Source organism: Ranitomeya imitator, chromosome 4 (assembly GCF_032444005.1).
Source record: "Ranitomeya imitator isolate aRanImi1 chromosome 4, aRanImi1.pri, whole genome shotgun sequence".
Lineage (NCBI taxonomy): Eukaryota > Metazoa > Chordata > Amphibia > Anura > Dendrobatidae > Ranitomeya > Ranitomeya imitator.
In genome coordinates, this window is record NC_091285.1 from 407,754,388 (window position 1) to 407,775,802 (window position 21,415).

The following is a 21,415-nucleotide window of genomic DNA, read 5'->3' on the forward strand; positions in this document are numbered from 1 at the left end:
TTCACTGAGTAGCCGTGAAAGGAAAGCACTGTGCCCTGTTAGACTCCACAGAGGCACAGGCTAACTGCCCAAACAGAGAGCAGTCAGTGGTCACACAAACACACAAAACTCCTCGCCGGAGGAGCCAGCATTCTAGGGGCTTATTTCAGCCGGGTCCCTGAATACACTCAGACTCAATCTCCTCGCCGGAGGAGCCAGCATTCTAGGGGCTTATTTCAGCCGGGTCCCTGAACACACATACATGTGACCACACTGGCGCAAAGCACATAACATAAGACAATACTAGCGCATGGCCGTGCGGTCATGCGCAGTTTATATAGTTGCAGCACAGGAAGCTGCTACTGAAGTTTTTGCCCTTTCAGGACCTTCCAGAAGGACCAATGGAAAGTGCTGCAGTACCTGAGCATGTTTTGCCCTTTCAGGACCTTCCAGAAGGACCAATGGAATGTACTGCAGCACCTGAGCATGTGACCGAACATGTGGCCCTCGACCTCCAATGGGAGACCCTGCCCTGGGCATGCTCAGTGTGAGTAAACAAGGACTTAGTCCCAGAGAGGCTCGCTCGCCGCAGATCAGTGCAGGGTACCATAGGAAAGCCAGAAAAGGCAGTAGTGACCCTATGCACCGAATCAGCCCCAGCGAGGTGCTAGGAGCGACGTCTCCGCTGAGCAGAGCCCACTGCGGCCGATACCGAATGGGAGACCGCAGCAGACACGGATCGAGATTCCCCCTGTGCAGCAGAGGAAACTCGACTCCTAACACCCCCCTTGAGGAGGGGTCACCGAACCCTCACCAGAGACCCCAGGCCGACCAGGATGAGCCATATGAAAGGCACGAACAAGATCGGCAGCATGGACATCAGAGGCAAAGACCCAGGAATTATCTTCCTGACCATAACCCCTCCACTTAACCAGATACTGGAGTTTCCGTCTCGAAACACGAAAATCCAAAATCTTCTCCACAATATACTCCAACTCCCCCTCCACCAAATCCGGGGCAGGAGGATCAACAGATGGAACCATAGGTGCCACGTATCTCCGCAACCATGACCTATGGAATACGTTATGGATAGAAAAAGAATCTGGAAGGGTCAAACGAAAAGACACAGGATTAAGAACCTCAGAAATCCTATACGGACCAATGAAACGAGGCTTAAACTTAGGAGAGGAAACCTTCATAGGAATATGACGAGATGACAACCAAACCAAATCCCCAACACGAAGTCGGGGACCCACACAGCGTCTGCGATTAGCGAAACGTTGAGCCTTCTCCTGGGACAAGGTTAAATTGTCCACTACATGAGTCCAAATCTGCTGCAACCTGTCCACCACCGTATCCACACCAGGACAGTCCGAAGACTCAACCTGCCCTGAAGAGAAACGAGGATGAAACCCAGAGTTGCAGAAAAACGGCAAAACCAAGGTAGCCGAGCTGGCCCGATTATTAAGGGCGAACTCAGCCAAAGGCAAGAAGGACACCCAATCATCCTAATCAGCAGAAACAAAGCATCTCAGATATGTTTCCAAGGTCTGATTGGTTCGTTCGGTATGGCCATTAGTCTGAGGATGGAAAGCCGAGGAAAAAGACAAATCAATGCCCATCCTAGCACAAAAAGCTCGCCAAAACCTCGAAACAAACTGGGAACCTCTGTCAGAAACGATGTTCTCCGGAATGCCATGCAAACGAACCACATGCTGGAAGAACAATGGCACCAAATCAGAGGAGGAAGGTAATTTAGACAAGGGTACCAAATGGATCATCTTAGAGAAGCGATCACAAACCACCCAAATGACCGACATTTTCTGAGAGACGGGGAGATCCGAAATAAAATCCATAGAGATATGTGTCCAAGGCCTCTTCGGGACCGGCAAGGGCAAAAGCAACCCACTGGCACGAGAACAGCAGGGCTTAGCCCGAGCACAAATCCCACAGGACTGCACAAAAGAACGCACATCCCGCGACAGAGACGGCCACCAAAAGGATCTAGCCACTAAATCTCTGGTACCAAAGATTCCAGGATGACCAGCCAACACCGAACAATGAACCTCAGAGATAACTTTATTCATCCACCTATCAGGGACAAACAGTTTCTCCGCTGGGCAACGATCAGGTTTATTAGCCTGAAATTTTTGCAGCACCCGCCGCAAATCAGGGGAGATGGCAGACAAAATTACTCCCTCTTTGAGAATACCCGCCGGCTCAGACAAACCCGGAGAGTCGGGCACAAAACTCCTAGACAGGGCATCCGCCTTCACATTTTTAGAGCCCGGAAGGTACGAAACCACAAAGTCAAAACGGGAGAAAAACAGCAACCAACGAGCCTGTCTAGGATTCAACCGTTTGGCAGACTCGAGATAAGTCAAGTTCTTGTGATCAGTCAAGACCACCACGCGATGCTTAGCTCCTTCAAGCCAATGACGCCACTCCTCGAATGCCCACTTCATGGCCAGCAACTCTCGATTGCCAACATCATAATTTCACTCAGCAGGCGAAAACTTCCGGGAAAAGAAGGCGCATGGTTTCATCACCGAGCAATCAGAACTTCTCTGCGACAAAACAGCCCCCGCTCCAATTTCAGAAGCATCAACCTCGACCTGGAACGGAAGCGAAACATCTGGTTGACACAACACAGGGGCAGAAGAAAAACGACGCTTTAACTCTTGAAAAGCTTCCACAGCAGCAGAAGACCAATTGACCACATCAGCACCCTTCTTGGTCAAATCGGTCAATGGTTTAGCAATACTAGAAAAATTACAGATGAAGCGACGATAAAAATTAGCAAAGCCCAGGAACTTTTGCAGACTCTTCAGAGATGTCGGCTGAGTCCAATCATAGATGGCCTGGACTTTAACAGGGTCCATCTCGATAGTAGAAGGGGAAAAAATGAACCCCAAAAATGAAACCTTCTGAACACCAAAGAGACACTTTGATCCCTTCACAAACAAAGAATTAGCACGCAGGACCTGGAACACCATTCTGACCTGCTTCACATGAGACTCCCAATCATCCGAGAAGACCAAAATATCATCCAAGTATACAATTAGGAATTTATCCAGGTACTCTCGGAAGATGTCATGCATAAAGGACTGAAACACCGATGGAGCATTGGCAAGTCCGAAAGGCATAACTAGGTACTCAAAATGGCCCTCGGGCATATTAAATGCAGTTTTCCATTCATCGCCCCGCTTAATACGCACAAGATTATACGCACCACGAAGATCTATCTTGGTGAACCAACTAGCCCCCTTGATCCGAGCAAACAAATCAGATAGCAGCGGCAAGGGGTACTGAAATTTGACCGTGATTTTATTTAGAAGGCGGTAATCTATACAAGGTCTCAGCGAACCATCCTTCTTGGCCACAAAAAAGAACCCCGCTCCCAATGGCGACGATGACGGGCGAATATGACCCTTCTCCAAGGACTCCTTCACGTAACTCCGCATAGCGGCGTGCTCAGGTACAGATAAATTAAACAGTCGACCTTTAGGAAACTTACTATCAGGAATCAAATCGATAGCACAATCACAATCCCTATGCGGAGGTAGGGCATTGGACTTGGGCTCATCAAATACATCCCGGTAATCAGACAAGAACTCTGGGACCTCAGAAGGGGTGGATGACGAAATAGACAGAAATGGGACATCACCATGTACCCCCTGACAACCCCAGCTGGACACAGACATTGATTTCCAATCTAATACTGGGTTATGGACTTGTAGCCATGGCAACCCCAACACGACCACATCATGCAGATTATGCAACACCAGAAAGCGAATATCCTCCTGATGTGCAGGAGCCATGCACATGGTCAGCTGGGTCCAGTACTGAGGCTTATTCTTGGCCAAAGGCGTAGCATCAATTCCTCTCAATGGAATAGGACATTGCAAGGGCTCCAAGAAAAACCCACAACGCCTAGCATACTCCAAGTCCATCAAATTCAGGGCAGCGCCTGAATCCACAAATGCCATGACAGAATAAGATGACAAAGAGCAGATCAAAGTAACGGACAAAAGGAATTTTGACTGTACCGTACCAATGGTGCACAGATTTATGCTCACGCAAGCGTCGACCGATCTGAATGGCCAAAGACATAGACTCTTTCAGACCAGCAGGCATGGGAAATCCCACCATGACATCCTTAAGGGCTTCAGAGAGACCCTTTCTGAAAATAGCTGCCAGCGCACCTTCATTCCATTGAGTGAGCACGGACCACTTTCTAAACTTCTGACAATAAATATCTATCTAATCCTGACCCTGACACAGAGCCAGCAAATTTTTCTCTGCCTGATCCACCGAATTAGGTTCATCGTACAGCAATCCTAGCGCCAGGAAAAACGCATCAATATTACATAATGCAGGATCTCCTGGCGCAAGGGAAAATGCCCAGTCTTGAGGGTCGCCACGTAATAAAGAAATAATGATCCTAACTTGTTGAACTGGGTCACCAGAGGAGTGAGGTTTCAAAGCCAGAAACAGTTTACAATTATTTTTGAAACTCAGAAATTTTGCTCTATCTCCAGAAAACAAATCAGGAATAGGAATTCTTGGTTCTAACATAGAATTCTGAACCACAAAGTCTTGAATATTTTGTACTCTTGCAGTGAGATTATCCACACATGAAGACAGACCTTTAATGTCCATCACTACACCTGTGTCCTGAACCACCCAAATGTCTAGGGGGAAAAAAAGGCAAAACACAGTGCAAAGAAAAAAAAATGGTCTCAGAACTTCTTTTTTCCCTCTATTGAGAAGCATTAGTACTTTGGGCCTCCAGTACTGTTGTGATTAGGTAATTCAGAACCACAATGGACCTTGAAGTTCAGAGCACACAAAGTGACCTGACAATAACCAAAAGACATAGGACGAGCTCTGAGACGTGGGAACTCTGCTGACCGCAATCCCTAATCCTATCCAACCACACTAGAGGCAGCCGTGGATTGCGCCTAACGCTCCCTATGCAACTCGGCACAGCCTGAGAAACTAGCTAGGCCTAAGATAGAAAAACAAGCCTACCTTGCCTCAGAGAAATACCCCAAAGGAAAAGGCAGCCCCCCACATATAATGACTGTGAGTAGAGATGAAAATAAAAACGCAGAGATGAAATAGATTTAGCAAAGTGAGGCCCAACTTACTGAACAGACCGAAGATAGGAAAGATAACTTTGCGGTCAACACAAAACCCTACAAACAACCACGCAGAGGGGCAAAAAGACCCTCCGCACCGACTAACGGTACGGAGGTGCTCCCTCTGCGTCCCAGAGCTTCCAGATAGCAAGAAAAACCAATTAAGCAAGCTGGACAGGAAAAATAGCAAAACAAAAATAACACAAGCAAAACTTAGCTTATGCAGAGCAGACGGCCACAGGAACGATCCAGGAGGAAGCAAGACCAATACTAGAACATTGACTGGAGGCCAGGAGCAAAGCACTAGGTGGAGTTAAATAGAGCAGCACCTAACGACTTCACCACATCACCTGAGGAAGGAAACTCAGAAGCCGCAGTACCACTCGTGACCACAGGAGGGAGCTCTGCCACAGAATTCACAACAGGGTGGACACTTTGGGACAAAAAGGACATCTGAGCTGCTGGAGAGGACGTACTGGTGGCCGCATATGCTCCGAGATGTCAGAGATTACGTTCTGGCGTGTGTCTCATGCGCCAAAAATAAGTCTCCTCGACAACGGCCGTCTGGGTTACTCTATCCCTTGCCGGTGGCAGACAGGCCCTGGGAGATGGTCGGGATGGACTTTGTAGTGGGTTTGCCCAAGTCTCGCGGCTGTACCATCATTTGGGTTATTACCGATCATTTCTCGAAAATGGTGCATTTGGTGCCGCTCCCACGGTTACCTTCTGCACGGGCCTTGGCAGCGTTGTTCATAAGGCACATCTTCCGCCTACACGGCATGCCAAACAAAATTGTCAGTGACCGGGGTCCCCAGTTTGCGTCTCGGTTCTGGAGAGAGCTTTGTCGTCTTCTCAGCATTGAGTTAAATCTCTCTTCCGCATATCATCCCGAGACGAATGGGTTGGTAGAGAGGGCCAATCAGACTCTGGTCACATATCTACGACATTTTGTTTCTGTCAGGCAGGATGACTGGGCATCTTTATTACCATGGGCAGAGTTCGCCCTTAATAACGCTGTAGCCGACTCCACCGGTCAGACCCCTTTCCTCCTTAATTACGGCCAGCATCCGCGGGTTCCTGTGCCTATGCCCGTGTCCTCTGCTGACTCCAGGGTGGCAGACTGGGCAGTGGAGGCACGGGACATTTGGGACCGCACTCAAGATGCCATTCGGGCCTCAAAGGAGAGAATGAGGTCCTCCACCGATGCACATCGGCGCCCTGCCCCGACCTTTGCTCCTGGCAATTTAGTGTGGCTCTCCGCCCGTAACATCAGGCTGCGTGTAGAGTCCACTAAGTTTGCACCTCGCTACTTGGGTCCCTTCAAGGTCCTCGAACAGGTTAATCCTGTGGTCTACCGTCTGGCCCTTCCTCCACGCCTTGGTATCACCGACACCTTTCATGTGTCCCTCCTTAAGCCCATATACATGTCTTGGTTTTCTGAGTCATCTGCCGAGACATCGGGTTCGTCTACGGACGATTTCGAGGTGAACGCTATTTTGGGGTGCAAGGTGGTACGTGGCAAAAAATTTTATTTGGTGGACTGGAAGGGTTATGGTCCTGAGGACAGGTCCTGGGAGCCTGCTGAGCACATTCGGGCTCCGCAGCTCATTGCTGCCTTCGAGCGTAGCGAGGCCCAAGGAGGGGGGGGCCCTAGGAGGGGGGGGTAATGTTAGGAGTCGAGTTTCCTCTGCTGCACAGGGGGAATCTCGATCCATGTCTGCTGCGGTCTCCCATTCGGCATCGGCCGCAGTGGGGCCTGCTCAGCGGAGGCGTCGCTCCCAGCGTCTCGCTGGGACTGATTCTGTGCAGAGGGTTACTGCTGCCTTTTCTGGCTCTCCTGTTGTACCCTGCACTGATCTGCGGCGAGCGGGCTTCTCTGTGACTAAGTCCTTATTCGCACACACTGAACATGCCCAGGGCAAGATCTCCCGTTGGAGATCGAGGGTCACATGCTCAGGTACTGCAGCACATCCCATTGGTCCTCCAGGAAGGTCCTGAAAGGGCAAAACTTCGGTAACAGCTTCCTGTGCTGCAACTATATAAGCTGCGGATGATCGCACGGCCATGCGCTAGTATTGTCTTGAAAATATATGTGTGTGTGTAGATGGATGTATGTCGAAGGATGATAGCTCCTAAGTATCCCTCCCTAGTGTTGTTGTCTGTTTGCGGATGATGGTAGCTATCTAGCGCCCGACTGGCCATCAGCACAAAACACACATAACAGCGTCTAGTTGCTGTGACCGCCTGTACGGCGCCGTGCGCTTTCCTTACCCAAGCTTGGGTGGTTAGCGGCGTCCGTTTGTGCGGCACCGCACGCACACTCGTGCCTTTTTATATTATTGTTTCTGTCTCTCTGACACCCCAGTTGTGGTGTCGAGTGCATGAGGTCTTTGAACCCAAATCCTGTGTCTTGGGATTGTGTTCTGAGACTTCTTGCTTGCGCTCTATGTGCGGTACCGCGGTCCTGTGACGCAACAGGGTTCGCTTCCTTCACACAGGGTGAAGTTAACCCATGTGTGTATACTTATTGTACCGCCATATCGTCTGTCTCTACTAGCAGCAGGGTTTTCACCTGCACGGTGGACCTCGGACTGCGAATGCACCTAATACCATAACATCTGATTCTTGGTGCGTTCCGCCAGTCCCTAACAGTTATTCACATTAGACACATTAGTACCCATCAGTTTTGAGACCACCTTGTCATTGTTTGATGGGCATGAATGTATTGGCCAAATTATGTGCTAAGCATCTCATTTAATCCTAGTATCCAGTATCAGTATTGCTATACATATTTCATATTTTTCACATTGACATTCTTTAGCACTACAGAGTGCAACTTTTTTGGTCTATTGTATATGGAGGTAGCTGCTTCTAGTTGACACCTGTTCACATTAGCTTGGAAGTGTCAGTCAGTCTTTTTGTCATTGAAATCCAGATGATGACATTGGCGGGGATGAAGGGGATTACCTGACTCAGGTGCCCCATAGTGGCAGAGAGGTCTGTCGCTATGGATCCCCGTAAAGGAAAGGCGCGGTCCCACTGGAGAACTCTCCGTTCATCCGGTCGACCAAGCCAACTCTAGTGGGGCAGTTCTGGAAGGTGAGTATTGATTTTTTTTTAAAAATCCTCATCAATTACCTTACATATAGCTTAATTTATGGACATCTACATCTATGGTTTGATTTCTTTCCCTGTGTGGATTGAATGGGTTGTACGGACAACTGGTGAGAATTTCATCTCACTAGCACCATTAGAAATTAATTTACTGAGGAAATTGGTGATGTGTTCAATACTTATTTAACCCCCTGTACCTTAGTAATGAGTGAAATTTTGACATAATATGAGGGATTATTTGGAATTTAACTTTAATGATAACACTGTGAAATACAGGTTTTGTAATGAAGAAATGATTAACGGATTTTACATAATTTTTGGATCCTGAACAGGAAAATGACATTGCAAGTACAAGATTGGTCCTTGTTTAGAAGGTATAGAAGGAAAACGGAAAGAATGCCGAGTTCAATTAGATTTTCTTTCATTAGAAAGCTCACATACATGCTTCAAATATGATGTATTTTTCTTTGCCTCTTGTATTCCGTTCCTGAATATGAAAGGCAGTTTCAAGGACGATCTGCTGACCATTTTCTCCTAAACTGCTAGACGTTCATCAATAAGCTGATTTCTGAAGACACAGATGTAAGAACCAATTGCAGTTTATTTTCAATGTGTTACCAGATCAAACTGACCTTTTGGATCTACTGAGGAAGAGGCCAGTTCTACCTGGAAACACAATGAGAATAAACTGCAACTGATTCTTTAACATCTGTACCCTGAAATTCCTTCACCTTTTTCTGAAGTAAACAATAGAAATATTTTAACTGCAATTAAATACTTGGAGAGAAGAAGTTTAACTCCAAAAATACTATATTTTTTTTGTTATTTCATAGTTGTTTTACTTTTCTACTCCTATAACTTCCAAACAGGAACCAATCTGACATTTCAATATCATTTACTTTCTCACCACCACAAAAGTTTGTAAAATGAATTCATGATTCCTGTGTTGCAAAAAATTCTAATCTTTGTAACGGACTGATTGGTATTTATAAATGTCGTACACCATATACAACAAGTTCATTTTCAGAAAACTGTTCATGTTGTAAATATTGATGAAAATATTTGAGTGCTTAGGCTGAAGTAGCATGGACAGTTGTCTTATAAATATACAATTGTAATATTTGTGGATGGACACACTGGTATAATAAGAGGTAAGATAAATAGTGATATATATTTTCCTCATTGTGATTTATGGTCATCTTTTGGCATTTGTATAATTATGTTACATGCCACTGTGATAAACTACACATCTACTGTAGTGTATTTAGCAAAAAAATACATTATAATAATTAATATCATGTCACAGAAGTATGTATGTATACACTACACAGTAGTATGAGCAGCTGAATTACATTATGTAATTACTATATACTGAAGTGCTACTAGTCTATGAGACTGATTTATTAAGACTTACATTGAGCATGCCTATCTTAATGAACTCATCTCACTGGACTAGAATGTTATTAATGTTATTAATGTATTTTTGGAGCACCATTGCTTCCATGCTTCTGTACATGAAAAGTGGTTACATACAAAATACAAACATAAATTACAGTGAACAAACTAACAATGACAGACTGATACAGTGGGGAGAGGGCCCTAACTTTGCAGGCTTACATTCTATAGGATAATGGGGAAAGAGACAGTAGGCTGGGGGTGTGTGGCAGCTCCGGTGGTGGTGAGGTGGCTGTAAGCTTGCTTGAAGAGATGCGTTTTCAAGTTCTGTTAGAAAGTTTCGAAACTGGAAGATAATGGGATGTGTTGGGACACAGAATTGCAGAGTATGGGGAAAGCTCGGGAGAAATCTTGGAGGCGACTGGGTAAGGAGAAAAGAAAGTCTTGAGATGACTGGAGATTATGTGTTGGACGATAATAGGAGATTAGTTTGGAAATAGATGTAGGAGACATTATGAATGGCTTTGCAGGTCAATGTTAATAATTTGAACTGGATACGTTGGGGAATTGGAAGCCAATGAGAGGACTTGCAGAGGTGAGATGCAGAGGAATGGCAAGGCGAGAGATGGATTAGTCGTGAGAGTTAAGGACAGACTGGAGAGGTGCAAAAGTGTTAGCAAGGAGGTCACAAAAGAGAATATTGCAGTAGTCGAAGAGGGATATGATGAGTGCATGCACTAACATTTTAGTAAATTTAGGGTTGAGGAAAGGACGGATTCTGGAAATTTTTTGAGTTAGAGGAGGAAGGAAGTGGCAAGAGCTTGGAGAGGCAGTTTGAAGGACAGGACTGAGTTGACGGTTACTTCAAGGCAGCAGTCTTGCGGTACAGGGGAAAGCATTATATCATTTATTGTGATAGATCAGGTAGGGGAGTTAGGTGAGATGGAGGAAAGATCATGAGTTCAGTTTTGTTTACATTGAGCTTTAGGAAGCATGGTGAGAAGAAGGAGGATATGGTTGATGGACACTCAGGAATTTTGGACAGCAGAGTGGTGACATATGGGCCAGAGAGGTAGATCTGAGTATCATCAGCGTATAGATGGTACTAGAAGCCATAGCACTTTGAGTTTTCCTAGACCAAAGGTATAGATTGAGAAGAGTAAGGGTCCCAGAACAGAACCTTGAGGGACACCAACATAGAGAGAGCGGGATGATAAGGTAGTTTGGGAGTAGGAAATGTTAAATGTGAAGTTGGAAAGGTATGATGAGATCCAGGAGAGAGCAAGGTCGTTGACACCAAGGGAAAAGAGGCTTTGTAGTAGGATGAGCTGATAGACTCCCAGGTCTGGAAAGCGGAATATAGAGAATTGTCTGTTAGCTTTGGCAGTAAATAGCTCATTAGTAATTTTGGTCACGGCAGTGTCGATGGAGTGGTAGGGATGAAAGCCGGATTTTAAGTTGTCAAAGAGTTTGTTATATGAGAAATGGGAGGAAAGTTGAGCATGGACATACTGTTCGAGGAGTTTGGCACAGCTATATGGGGTGATAGATGAACAATAAGGTTGGATAGGCATGATAGTTGCATGCTTCAAAGCAGAAGTGATGGTACCAGAGATTAGCAATAGGTTGAAAAGATGGGTTAGGACTGTGATAAACATAGTGCTGAGATTGGAGATAAAGTGGGATGGGGTCAAGTTGTGAAATAGACCTGTTTAGCAGAGGTGAGGGTCTAATAGAATGTGAAAGTTGCAGTTTTGAATGTGGTGAAGTCTTCTTGAGAATTTTCTTTTTCCAACGCCACTCCGCAACCCAGGACACTTGCTGAAACTTTTTTATGAGGTTGTTGTGCGAGGGTTGTCTATTGATTTGTAGCACTCTGCCATGCACAAGAGAGAAGACCAAGTCAATAGCTGATGCCAGTGAGGTATTGTAGAAAACTGTGACACCACTATCTGTGTCATGGAGGGAAGATATAGAGGACAGCAGTAGAACAGAGTTGGAGAGCGTGTGAATGTGTAGGTGTATGAGGTTTCTGCAGGGGTGTGCTAATTTCTGAACATGGGGCAGGTAAGAAGGACAAGGATGAGAAAGTGAGTAGATGGTGGTCAGATAGGGGGAGTGGCGAGGCTGTGAAATTATATAGGGAGCAGACGCGGGTGAAGATAATCTAATGTATGTCCGTCTGTGTGGGTGGTTGCGTAGGACCACTGAGTAAGACCAAAGGATGAAGCAAGGAACAGGAGTTTGGCAGCTGCAGGCTGATGGATGGCAGGAATGGGTTTGATGTTGCATGAGATTGGGGTTGTTTTAGTAGGTGGAGAGTGATAGAAGGGAGAATTAATGAGGGGTATCAGCTGTGGGGTTCCAGGATTGGGAGATATGTCACCATCAGTGAGGAGAAGTAGTGAGCAAGAGAAGAGGTGAGAAAATGAGAGTATCCAGCTTGTTTTTTTGTTTTAGTAGAAGCGAGTTATGGAGCAGGTCTGCAGATGAGTTTAGGTGAAGAGGTAAAAGGCAAGATGAGCTAAAAAGAGAGAGGGTGCTGGGGTTTGGAATTAGCTAAGTAAAGAAAGGATTAGTGGAGCAAAAACTGGGCGGGCATATATAAGCATCGTGAAAAGTAAGTGTGGGAGTTAAAGAGGAAAGCACAGTTAATAGACAGTTGTAGCTCTTACCTTCCAGTCACTTCTGGGACATTTTTGGTATATTTCTGATGTGCACTTAAAATCTGCACTTGACAATGCTGCGCACACAGACCGAGGTCAGAGACATCTTGTTCAATATCTATACACTTTTAATTACTTTTGAAAGATGCCGTGTGAGACCAGAAGGCAGGAGTCACAGGACATGTAGCACAATTAGAGAGATATGATAAATTGACAGGAGTGTATGCAAAACTTTGGCAATTACACAGAAGGAAAGCAGCAGACAACCAAAGAAAGAATGTCTATATATGTGAATAGTGATCAATAGGTGTTCCTAATTCAATAAGAAGTGCACGCTAATCTCAGTTTAATTGTCAGACATGTACTCCAATCAAAGACCATTACAGCCATGCTATGGCCTTTTTAAAGTAGTTGGTCAGCACTGGTGTATAAACGCCAGAAGTCGCAATATTTTTTCACAACCTCCAAGTTGGGCAAAATTAATGAAACTTATTAAAGTATTTTATGTTAGAATTCTGGTGCACACATTGTAAATTGGTATTCTTATGTTATTAAATTGTTTTACTTTGTCATATAGCATGAAAATAAGCAAATTTGCAATTGACTTGCTTTTTCTATCTGCTTTCATTCTGCTGCTGTGAGAGGCTATATCCTACCAAGTGTACAGCTGGTTTTTCATTGAGTGCTACCAACAAAGCCTAGCTGAGTGTATGGAGCAGTTACATTTCAGTAGAGGAGTTAACTCTTAACATCCTAGTCAGCTTTCTTATGCCCATTGAATTCTATGCACCGGTTAGTTGCTCACCACCAACCTCATTTTCAGCTCCTGAAAGGGCTTTTGTCAGTCCTGCTTAATCACAAAAATGTTTTTTCCCTACAACACCCAGCATCTTTAATTTCCAGAGCAGTTCTCCTAATCACAGCTTTCACTTTCAAGAGCCTTGTGCCTGTACAAATGCCCTGTTATCTCTATGAGTGATAACAGTGTACACTCAGAGAAAATGATGACAGACTATTAATGTGTAGCAACAGGACAAAGCTCTTGGATCAAAACTGTCATTCAAGGAAGAGCACTAGCCTCCCAAACAACCAGGAAATAAAGAAACTACATAGCTCTGAGCTGCCTAAGTGATAACTTTAGTATACCCCTTTAATGAATCTGGGCCTATGTTTTTCTCTGGTTGCATGTCTGCCAACATTGCTTTATATGCACTATTGTGAGAATGGTAACATAGTAACATAGTAACATAGTTAGTAAGGCCGAAAAAAGACATTTGTCCATCCAGTTCAGCCTATATTCCATCATAATAAATACCCAGATCTACGTCCTTCTACAGAACCTAATAATTGTATGATACAATATTGTTCTGCTCCAGGAAGACATCCAGGCCTCTCTTGAACCCCTCGACTGAGTTCGCCATCACCACCTCCTCAGGCAAGCAATTCCAGATTCTCACTGCCCTAACAGTAAAGAATCCTCTTCTATGTTGGTGGAAAAACCTTCTCTCCTCCAGACGCAAAGAATGCCCCCTTGTGCCCGTCACCTTCCTTGGTATAAACAGATCCTCAGCGAGATATTTGTATTGTCCCCTTATATACTTATACATGGTTATTAGATCGCCCCTCAGTCGTCTTTTTTCTAGACTAAATAATCCTAATTTCGCTAATCTATCTGGGTATTGTAGTTCTCCCATCCCCTTTATTAATTTTGTTGCCCTCCTTTGTACTCTCTCTAGTTCCATTATATCCTTCCTGAGCACCGGTGCCCAAAACTGGACACAGTACTCCATGTGCGGTCTAACTAGGGATTTGTACAGAGGCAGTATAATGCTCTCATCATGTGTATCCAGACCTCTTTTAATGCACCCCATGATCCTGTTTGCCTTGGCAGCTGCTGCCTGGCACTGGCTGCTCCAGGTAAGTTTATCATTAACTAGGATCCCCAAGTCCTTCTCCCTGTCAGATTTACCCAGTGGTTTCCCGTTCAGTGTGTAATGGTGATATTGATTCCCTCTTCCCATGTGTATAACCTTACATTTATCATTGTTAAACCTCATCTGCCACCTTTCAGCCCAAGTTTCCAACTTATCCAGATCCATCTGTAGCAGAATACTATCTTCTCTTGTATTAACTGCTTTACATAGTTTTGTATCATCTGCAAATATCGATATTTTACTGTGTAAACCTTCTACCAGATCATTAATGAATATGTTGAAGAGAACAGGTCCCAATACTGACCCCTGCGGTACCCCACTGGTCACAGCGACCCAGTTAGAGACTATACCATTTATAACCACCCTCTGCTTTCTATCACTAAGCCAGTTACTAACCCATTTACACACATTTTCCCCCAGACCAAGCATTCTCATTTTGTGTACCAACCTCTTGTGCGGCACGGTATCAAACGCTTTGGAAAAATCGAGATATACCACGTCCAATGACTCACCGTGGTCCAGTCTATAGCTTACCTCTTCATAAAAACTGATTAGATTGGTTTGACAGGAGCGATTTCTCATAAACCCATGCTGATATGGAGTTAAACAGTTATTCTCATTGAGATAATCCAGAATAACATCCCTCAGAAACCCTTCAAATATTTTACCAACAATAGAGGTTAGACTTACTGGCCTATAATTTCCAGGTTCACTTTTAGAGCCCTTTTTGAATATTGGCACCACATTTGCTATGCGCCAGTCCTGCGGAACAGACCCTGTCGCTATAGAGTCACTAAAAATAAGAAATAATGGTTTATCTATTACATTACTTAGTTCTCTTAGTACTCGTGGGTGTATGCCATCCGGACCCGGAGATTTATCTATTTTAATCTTATTTAGCCGGTTTCGCACCTCTTCTTGGGTTAGATTGGTGACCCTTAATATAGGGTTTTCATTGTTTCTTGGGATTTCACCTAGCATTTCATTTTCCACCGTGAATACCGTGGAGAAGAAGGTGTTTAATATGTTAGCTTTTTCCTCGTCATCTACAACCATTCTTTCCTCACTATTTTTTAAGGGGCCTACATTTTCAGTTTTTATTCTTTTACTATTGATATAGTTGAAGAACAGTTTGGGATTAGTTTTACTCTCCTTAGCAATGTGCTTCTCTGTTTCCTTTTTGGCAGCTTTAATTAGTTTTTTAGATAAAGTATTTTTCTCCCTATAGTTTTTTAGAGCTTCAATGGTGCCATCCTGCTTTAGTAGTGCAAATGCTTTCTTTTTACTGTTAATTGCCTGTCTTACTTCTTTGTTTAGCCACATTGGGTTTTTCCTATTTCTAGTCCTTTTATTCCCACAAGGTATAAACCGCTTACACTGCCTATTTAGGATGTTCTTAAACATTTCCCATTTATTATCTGTATTCTCATTTCTGAGGATATTGTCCCAGTCTACCAGATTAAGGGCATCTCTAAGCTGTTCAAACTTTGCCTTCCTAAAGTTCAATGTTTTTGTGACTCCCTGACAAGTCCCCCTAGTGAAAGACAGGTGAAACTGCACAATATTGTGGTCGCTATTTCCTAAATGCCCAACCACCTGCAGATTTGTTATTCTGTCAGGTCTATTAGATAGTATTAGGTCTAAAAGTGCTGCTCCTCTGGTTGGATTCTGCACCAATTGTGAAAGATAATTTTTCTTGGTTATTAGCAGAAACCTGTTGCCTTTATGGGTTTCACAGGTTTCTGTTTCCCAGTTAATATCCGGGTAGTTAAAGTCCCCCATAACCAGGACCTCATTATGGGTTGCAGCTTCATCTATCTGCTTTAGAAGTAGACTTTCCATGCTTTCTGTTATATTTGGGGGTTTGTAACAGACCCCAATGAGAATTTTGTTACCATTTTTCCCTCCATGAATTTCAACCCATATGGACTCGACATCCTCATTCCCTTCGCTAATATCCTCCCTTAAAGTGGACTTTAGACAAGACTTTACATAGAGACAAACCCCTCCTCCTCTCCGATTTTTACGATCCTTTCTAAACAGACTGTAACCCTGTAAGTTAACTGCCCAGTCATAGCTTTCATCTAACCATGTCTCGGTTATTCCCACTATGTCAAAGTTACCTGTAGATATTTCTGCTTCTAGTTCTTCCATCTTGTTTGTCAGGCTTCTGGCGTTTGCGAGCATGCAGTTTAGAGGATTTTGTTTTGTTCCAATCTCCTCACTGTGGATTGTTTTAGAAATGTTCTTACCTCCCTTCTGAGTATGTTTTCCTGGGTCGTCTTTGCTCGAGTATAATGTTTTTCTTCCCGTCCCCTCTTCTTCTAGTTTAACGCCCTCCTGATGAGTGTAGCGAGTCTTCTGGCGAATGTGTGTTTCCCAGGTTTGTTGAGGTGTAGTCCGTCTCTGGCGAGGAGTCCATCATACCAGTAATTCACACCGTGGTCCAGGAATCCAAATCCTTGTTGTCTGCACCATCGTCTTAGCCAGTTGTTTGCATCAAGGATCCTGTTCCATCTCCTGGTGCCATGCCCGTCTACTGGAAGGATAGAAGAAAAAACTACCTGTGCATCCAGTTCCTTTACTTTCTTCCCCAACTCTTCAAAGTCCTTGCAGATTGTCGGTAGGTCCTTCCTTGCCGTGTCATTGGTGCCAACATGTATCAGAAGAAATGGGTGGACGTCCTTGGAGCTGAAGAGCTTTGGTATCCTATCGGTCACATCCTTGATCATCGCACCTGGAAGGCAGCATACTTCTCTTGCAGTTATGTCCGGTCTGCAGATGGCTGCTTCGGTGCCTCTCAGTAGTGAGTCTCCCACCACCACCACTCTTCGTTGCTTCTTGGCTGTACTTTTTGCTGTCACTTGTTGCTGTGTGCCCTTTTCTTTTTTGCTTGCTGGTATTGCTTCATTCTTAGGTGTGCCATCTTCATCCTCTACAAAGATTTGATATCGGTTCTTCAGTTGTGTGGTTGGTGATTTCTCCATGGTCTTCTTGCTTCTTTTGGTCACATGCTTCCACTCATCTGCTTTTGGAGGTTCTCTGACACTTTTTGCACCTTCTGTGACCAGTAGAGATGCTTCTGTTCTGTCTAGAAAGTCTTCATTCTCTTTGATGAGTTTCAAAGTTGCTATTCTTTCTTCCAGACCCCGCACCTTTTCTTCTAAAAGGGCCACTAGTCTACACTTCTGACAGGTGAAATTGGATTCTTCTTCTGGTCGATCTGTGAACATGTAGCACATGCTGCAGCTCACCATGTAGGTTGTCACATCTGCCATGTTGCTCCTAGATCCTGCTGACTTGCTGTGTGTTTTCCTTCTTGTGTAATCTACTCAGCCAAGCTCTCTTGCAATAATGTCCTACAGGCAAAAATTCGCGCGCCGTACGGCGCGCGGTTTGGTGATGCTTTCGAAGCAGCTGGTCCCGGCTGTACCCAACGATCTTCTAGCTTAGGGAGACTTCGCTTCTCCCAGAAGGCACCTGGAATATGCAAATTAGCCTCCTGAAGCTTGAATCCCTGGTTTGGTGATGCTTTCGAAGCAGCTGGTCCCGGCTGTACCCAACGATCTTCTAGCTTAGGGAGACTTCGCTTCTCCCAGAAGGCACCTGGAATATGCAAATTAGCCTCCTGAAGCTTGAATCCCTGGTTTGGTGATGCTTTCGAAGCAGCTGGTCCCGGCTGTACCCAACGATCTTCTAGCTTAGGGAGACTTCGCTTCTCCCAGAAGGCACCTGGAATATGCAAATTAGCCTCCTGAAGCTTGAATCCCTAGTTTGGTGATGCTTTCGAAGCAGCTGGTCCCGGCTGTACCCAACGATCTTCTAGCTTAGGGAGACTTCGCTTCTCCCAGAAGGCACCTGGAATATGCAAATTAGCCTCCTGAAGCTTGAATCCCTGGTTTGGTGATGCTTTCGAAGCAGCTGGTCCCGGCTGTACCCAACGATCTTCTAGCTTAGGGAGACTTCGCTTCTCCCAGAAGGCACCTGGAATATGCAAATTAGCCTCCTGAAGCTTGAATCCCTGCGACGTATGGTGTAATTGCTAGCACTATTTTGTAGTGAATTTGCATGTTATGTGAGCACTAGCACTCTGGTTTGTACTTCTCCTGAGAAGACGCTATGGCTCTAATAGCTCTTTTACACATGCTGATCCAGGTGATGGAACCTCTCTAGTTGCTGGATGCTTTTGAAGCAACAGCACTCAGCACTACTTCTGCATGTCACACATGGACTGACTGCTGAAGGCTCAAATAGTCAGGAACTCTGCCCATGGCTCCTGCAGAAAAGCAATCAAGGTTAACCTCTAAACTGCCTCCTTAATACTGCGCTGCCTAGTAGATGTGGCAGTTATAGCTGGATCATGTTCACACATGGATGTTACATAATGTTTTTTTGTTTGCCAAGTAATGACCAGTTGGGTATTATTGTTCCTACAAAAGTTTGTTTTCTGATGTTTGGCTCATCTACATCTCATTAGCGACGCATTGCGACGTATGGCCACAAGTCGCATCCGTCGTGCGACGGATGCGTCGTGTTTTGGCGGACAGTCGGCACAAAAAAATGTTACATGTAACGTATTTTTGTGTGTCGAGTCCACCATTTCCGACCGCGCATGCGTGGATGGAACTCCGGCCCCTCCTCCCCAGACCTTACAATGGGGCAGCGGATGCGTTGTAAAACTGCATCCGCTGCCCCGTTGTTCTTTTTTTTCGCAGGTCGCGTCAGTACGTCGGGCCGACGCATGGCGATGGCCCCATACTGACGCTAGTGTGAAAGTAGCCTAAGCCACTGTGCTGCTACCTTTGTATAAAATGTAATTTTGGAAAGTTTTAGTTTGTGTATAACGAAACCAGAGGTTCATTTTAACGCTCACTGACCGGATATAAGCCGACTATAATGTTTTTTTTTTTCTAGAACTTGTAATATAAGAAGAAATAAAACCAAGATCAATGAAATAACTGGATACTATGATGATATCACTACAGTTAAGAATTATCACCTTCACTTTTCTTTTGACGGAATGGACATCGATGGCTCAATTAGAAGGTATGGCAAACAAGATGATTTTAGAAGCAGAGAGCACATGTAACGGTTATAAATATATATGATGTAAACTGTGTGGCATAAGATCAAACACTGAATGACTGTGAATGGACTGATTCTGTTATGGGAAGAGTACATTTACTAGCCTTGTAGTAATGTTTTTGATTTATTAAGACCATGTCAGTTTGAATGGAAACAATATTCTGTAATTTGTATAATGCTCTTGTTATTGATAACACAGCAAAAAAGGGGGTACAGCATTTTATAATTTAAAAGATCAAATCAGTGAATTTCTTTTAGTACAAAATTACTTTAGTTGTCTTAAAGCTTGAAATTACTGTATTTGTAGACTAAGGGTATGTTCCCACGGAGTCTCTTCTTCCAAGGCTTCTGGAACAGATTCAACTCTAGAATCCACATAAAAACTGCTGCTCTTTGAAGTTTTAAAAACTGCGTCATGGAAAAAAGGAGTGACAATTTCATTTTTGTTAAATTCCAATAGCATCCATACTAAACCTGACTCAAGAATCAAAAAATGCATCAAAGCATGTTTCAGAATTGAAAACATCGACAGAAATCTATATTAATTTCTGTTGTGGATTTCTCTTGAGTATTACCGTACTTTTGATATTCCCACTCCACATGAGCATATCCTTAGATTACACATAATCTGTATTTCCACCATACCTGCTTATTTTGGAAATAGTGTCCAATTGTCTAAGGCTCCAATTTCATCTGCATTTCACCTTCGTGTGGAAGATTTTTTTTTTAGGACATTATAAGGGTTAAAAGTTGACCAGCAATTTCTCATTTTTCCAACAAAATTTACAAAACCATTTTTTTAGGGGCCACTTCACATTTGAAGAGACTTTGGTGGATCAATATGACAGAAAATACCCAAAAGTGACACCATTCTAAAAACTGCACCCCTCGAGGTGCTCAAAACCATGTTCAATAAGTTTATTAACCCTTCAAGTGCTTCACGAGAAGTAAAGCAATGTGGAAGGAAAAAAATGAACATTTTACTTTTTCACAAAAAAATTACTTTAAACCCAAACTGTTTTATTTTCACAAGAGTATCAGGAAAAAATGGAACACAAAATTTGTTGTGCCTTTTCTCCTGAGTACGCCGATATCCCATATATGGAGGAAAGCCACTGTTTATGTGCATGGCGGACTCAGAAGAAAAGGAGTACCGTTTGAATTTTTGAACGTAAAATTGGCTGGATTCAATGGTGGGCGCCTGTCGTGTTTGAAGATGCCCTGATGTGCCTAAACAGTGGAAACTGCCAATTCTAACGTCAACCCTAACACACCACTATCCCTAATCCCAACTCTAACCCCAACCACAACCAAAACCCCAATACAACCCTAACCCTAACCACAACCCTAACCCCAACACCACCCTAACCCCACCACAACCCTAACCCTAGCCTAATCCTAACCCTAGCTCTAACCGTAACCCCAACCCTAACCTTAGCCTCAACCCTTACTCTAGTCCAACCCTAACTCTAGCTCTAACCCCAACGCTAACCCTAACTGCAAAAAATGGAAAAAAAATACATTTTTGGATTTATTTATTTTTTACCTCACTAAAAGGGTGACAAGGGAAGGTTTGATTTACTATTTTTTATTTTGATCTCTGTGATAGGGTCTATCACAGTGATCAAAATGAACCAATAGGAAAAATCTCCTGTTGTTGCCGGGTGCCTGTTGGCAGATCTCAGCCATTTTTTTCCAGGAAGATGACGTGGAGGGCCTGGGGATGGAGCAGGAGGGTCCGGGGATGGCGGAGTTACCGGGGTGGGCTCAGGGGACCCCATTTCTCTATCTGGTGGTATGCTACATCATATCAGAGGAGAGAGAAATTAATTAAAAATCGGACTTTTTTTGCGATCGCCGTTATTTGGTGAATAACGGCAATCACAAGACTGGGGACATTAAAAAACAACCCAAGCCATGTTCACCAGGGTCACAGCTACCCTGGTAGCCAAGACCCCAGAGATTTTCCGATGCTGGGGGGCTCTATACTCTTATTTCTCAGCGCAGTTAAAAAGTGGCACTGAAGAATAAGGCCCCTTAACTGCCACCATTAAAAGGCATATTGGCAGTCATTAAGGGGTTAAAAGAATTATCTCAC

General features: G+C 44.2%; 1 protein-coding gene across 1 annotated transcript in view; it reads left to right on the forward strand.

The window, feature by feature from the left end:
• LOC138676256 (collagen alpha-1(VII) chain-like) overlaps positions 1-21,415 on the forward strand; it is an 831,262-nt gene that overhangs the window by 109,384 nt on the left and 700,463 nt on the right. The window contains exon 2 of the mRNA XM_069765365.1: positions 19,147-19,278. Within this exon, the coding sequence (XP_069621466.1) occupies positions 19,200-19,278 (79 nt within the window). The 5' untranslated portion in view covers positions 19,147-19,199. The remainder of the gene's footprint in view (positions 1-19,146; positions 19,279-21,415) is intronic.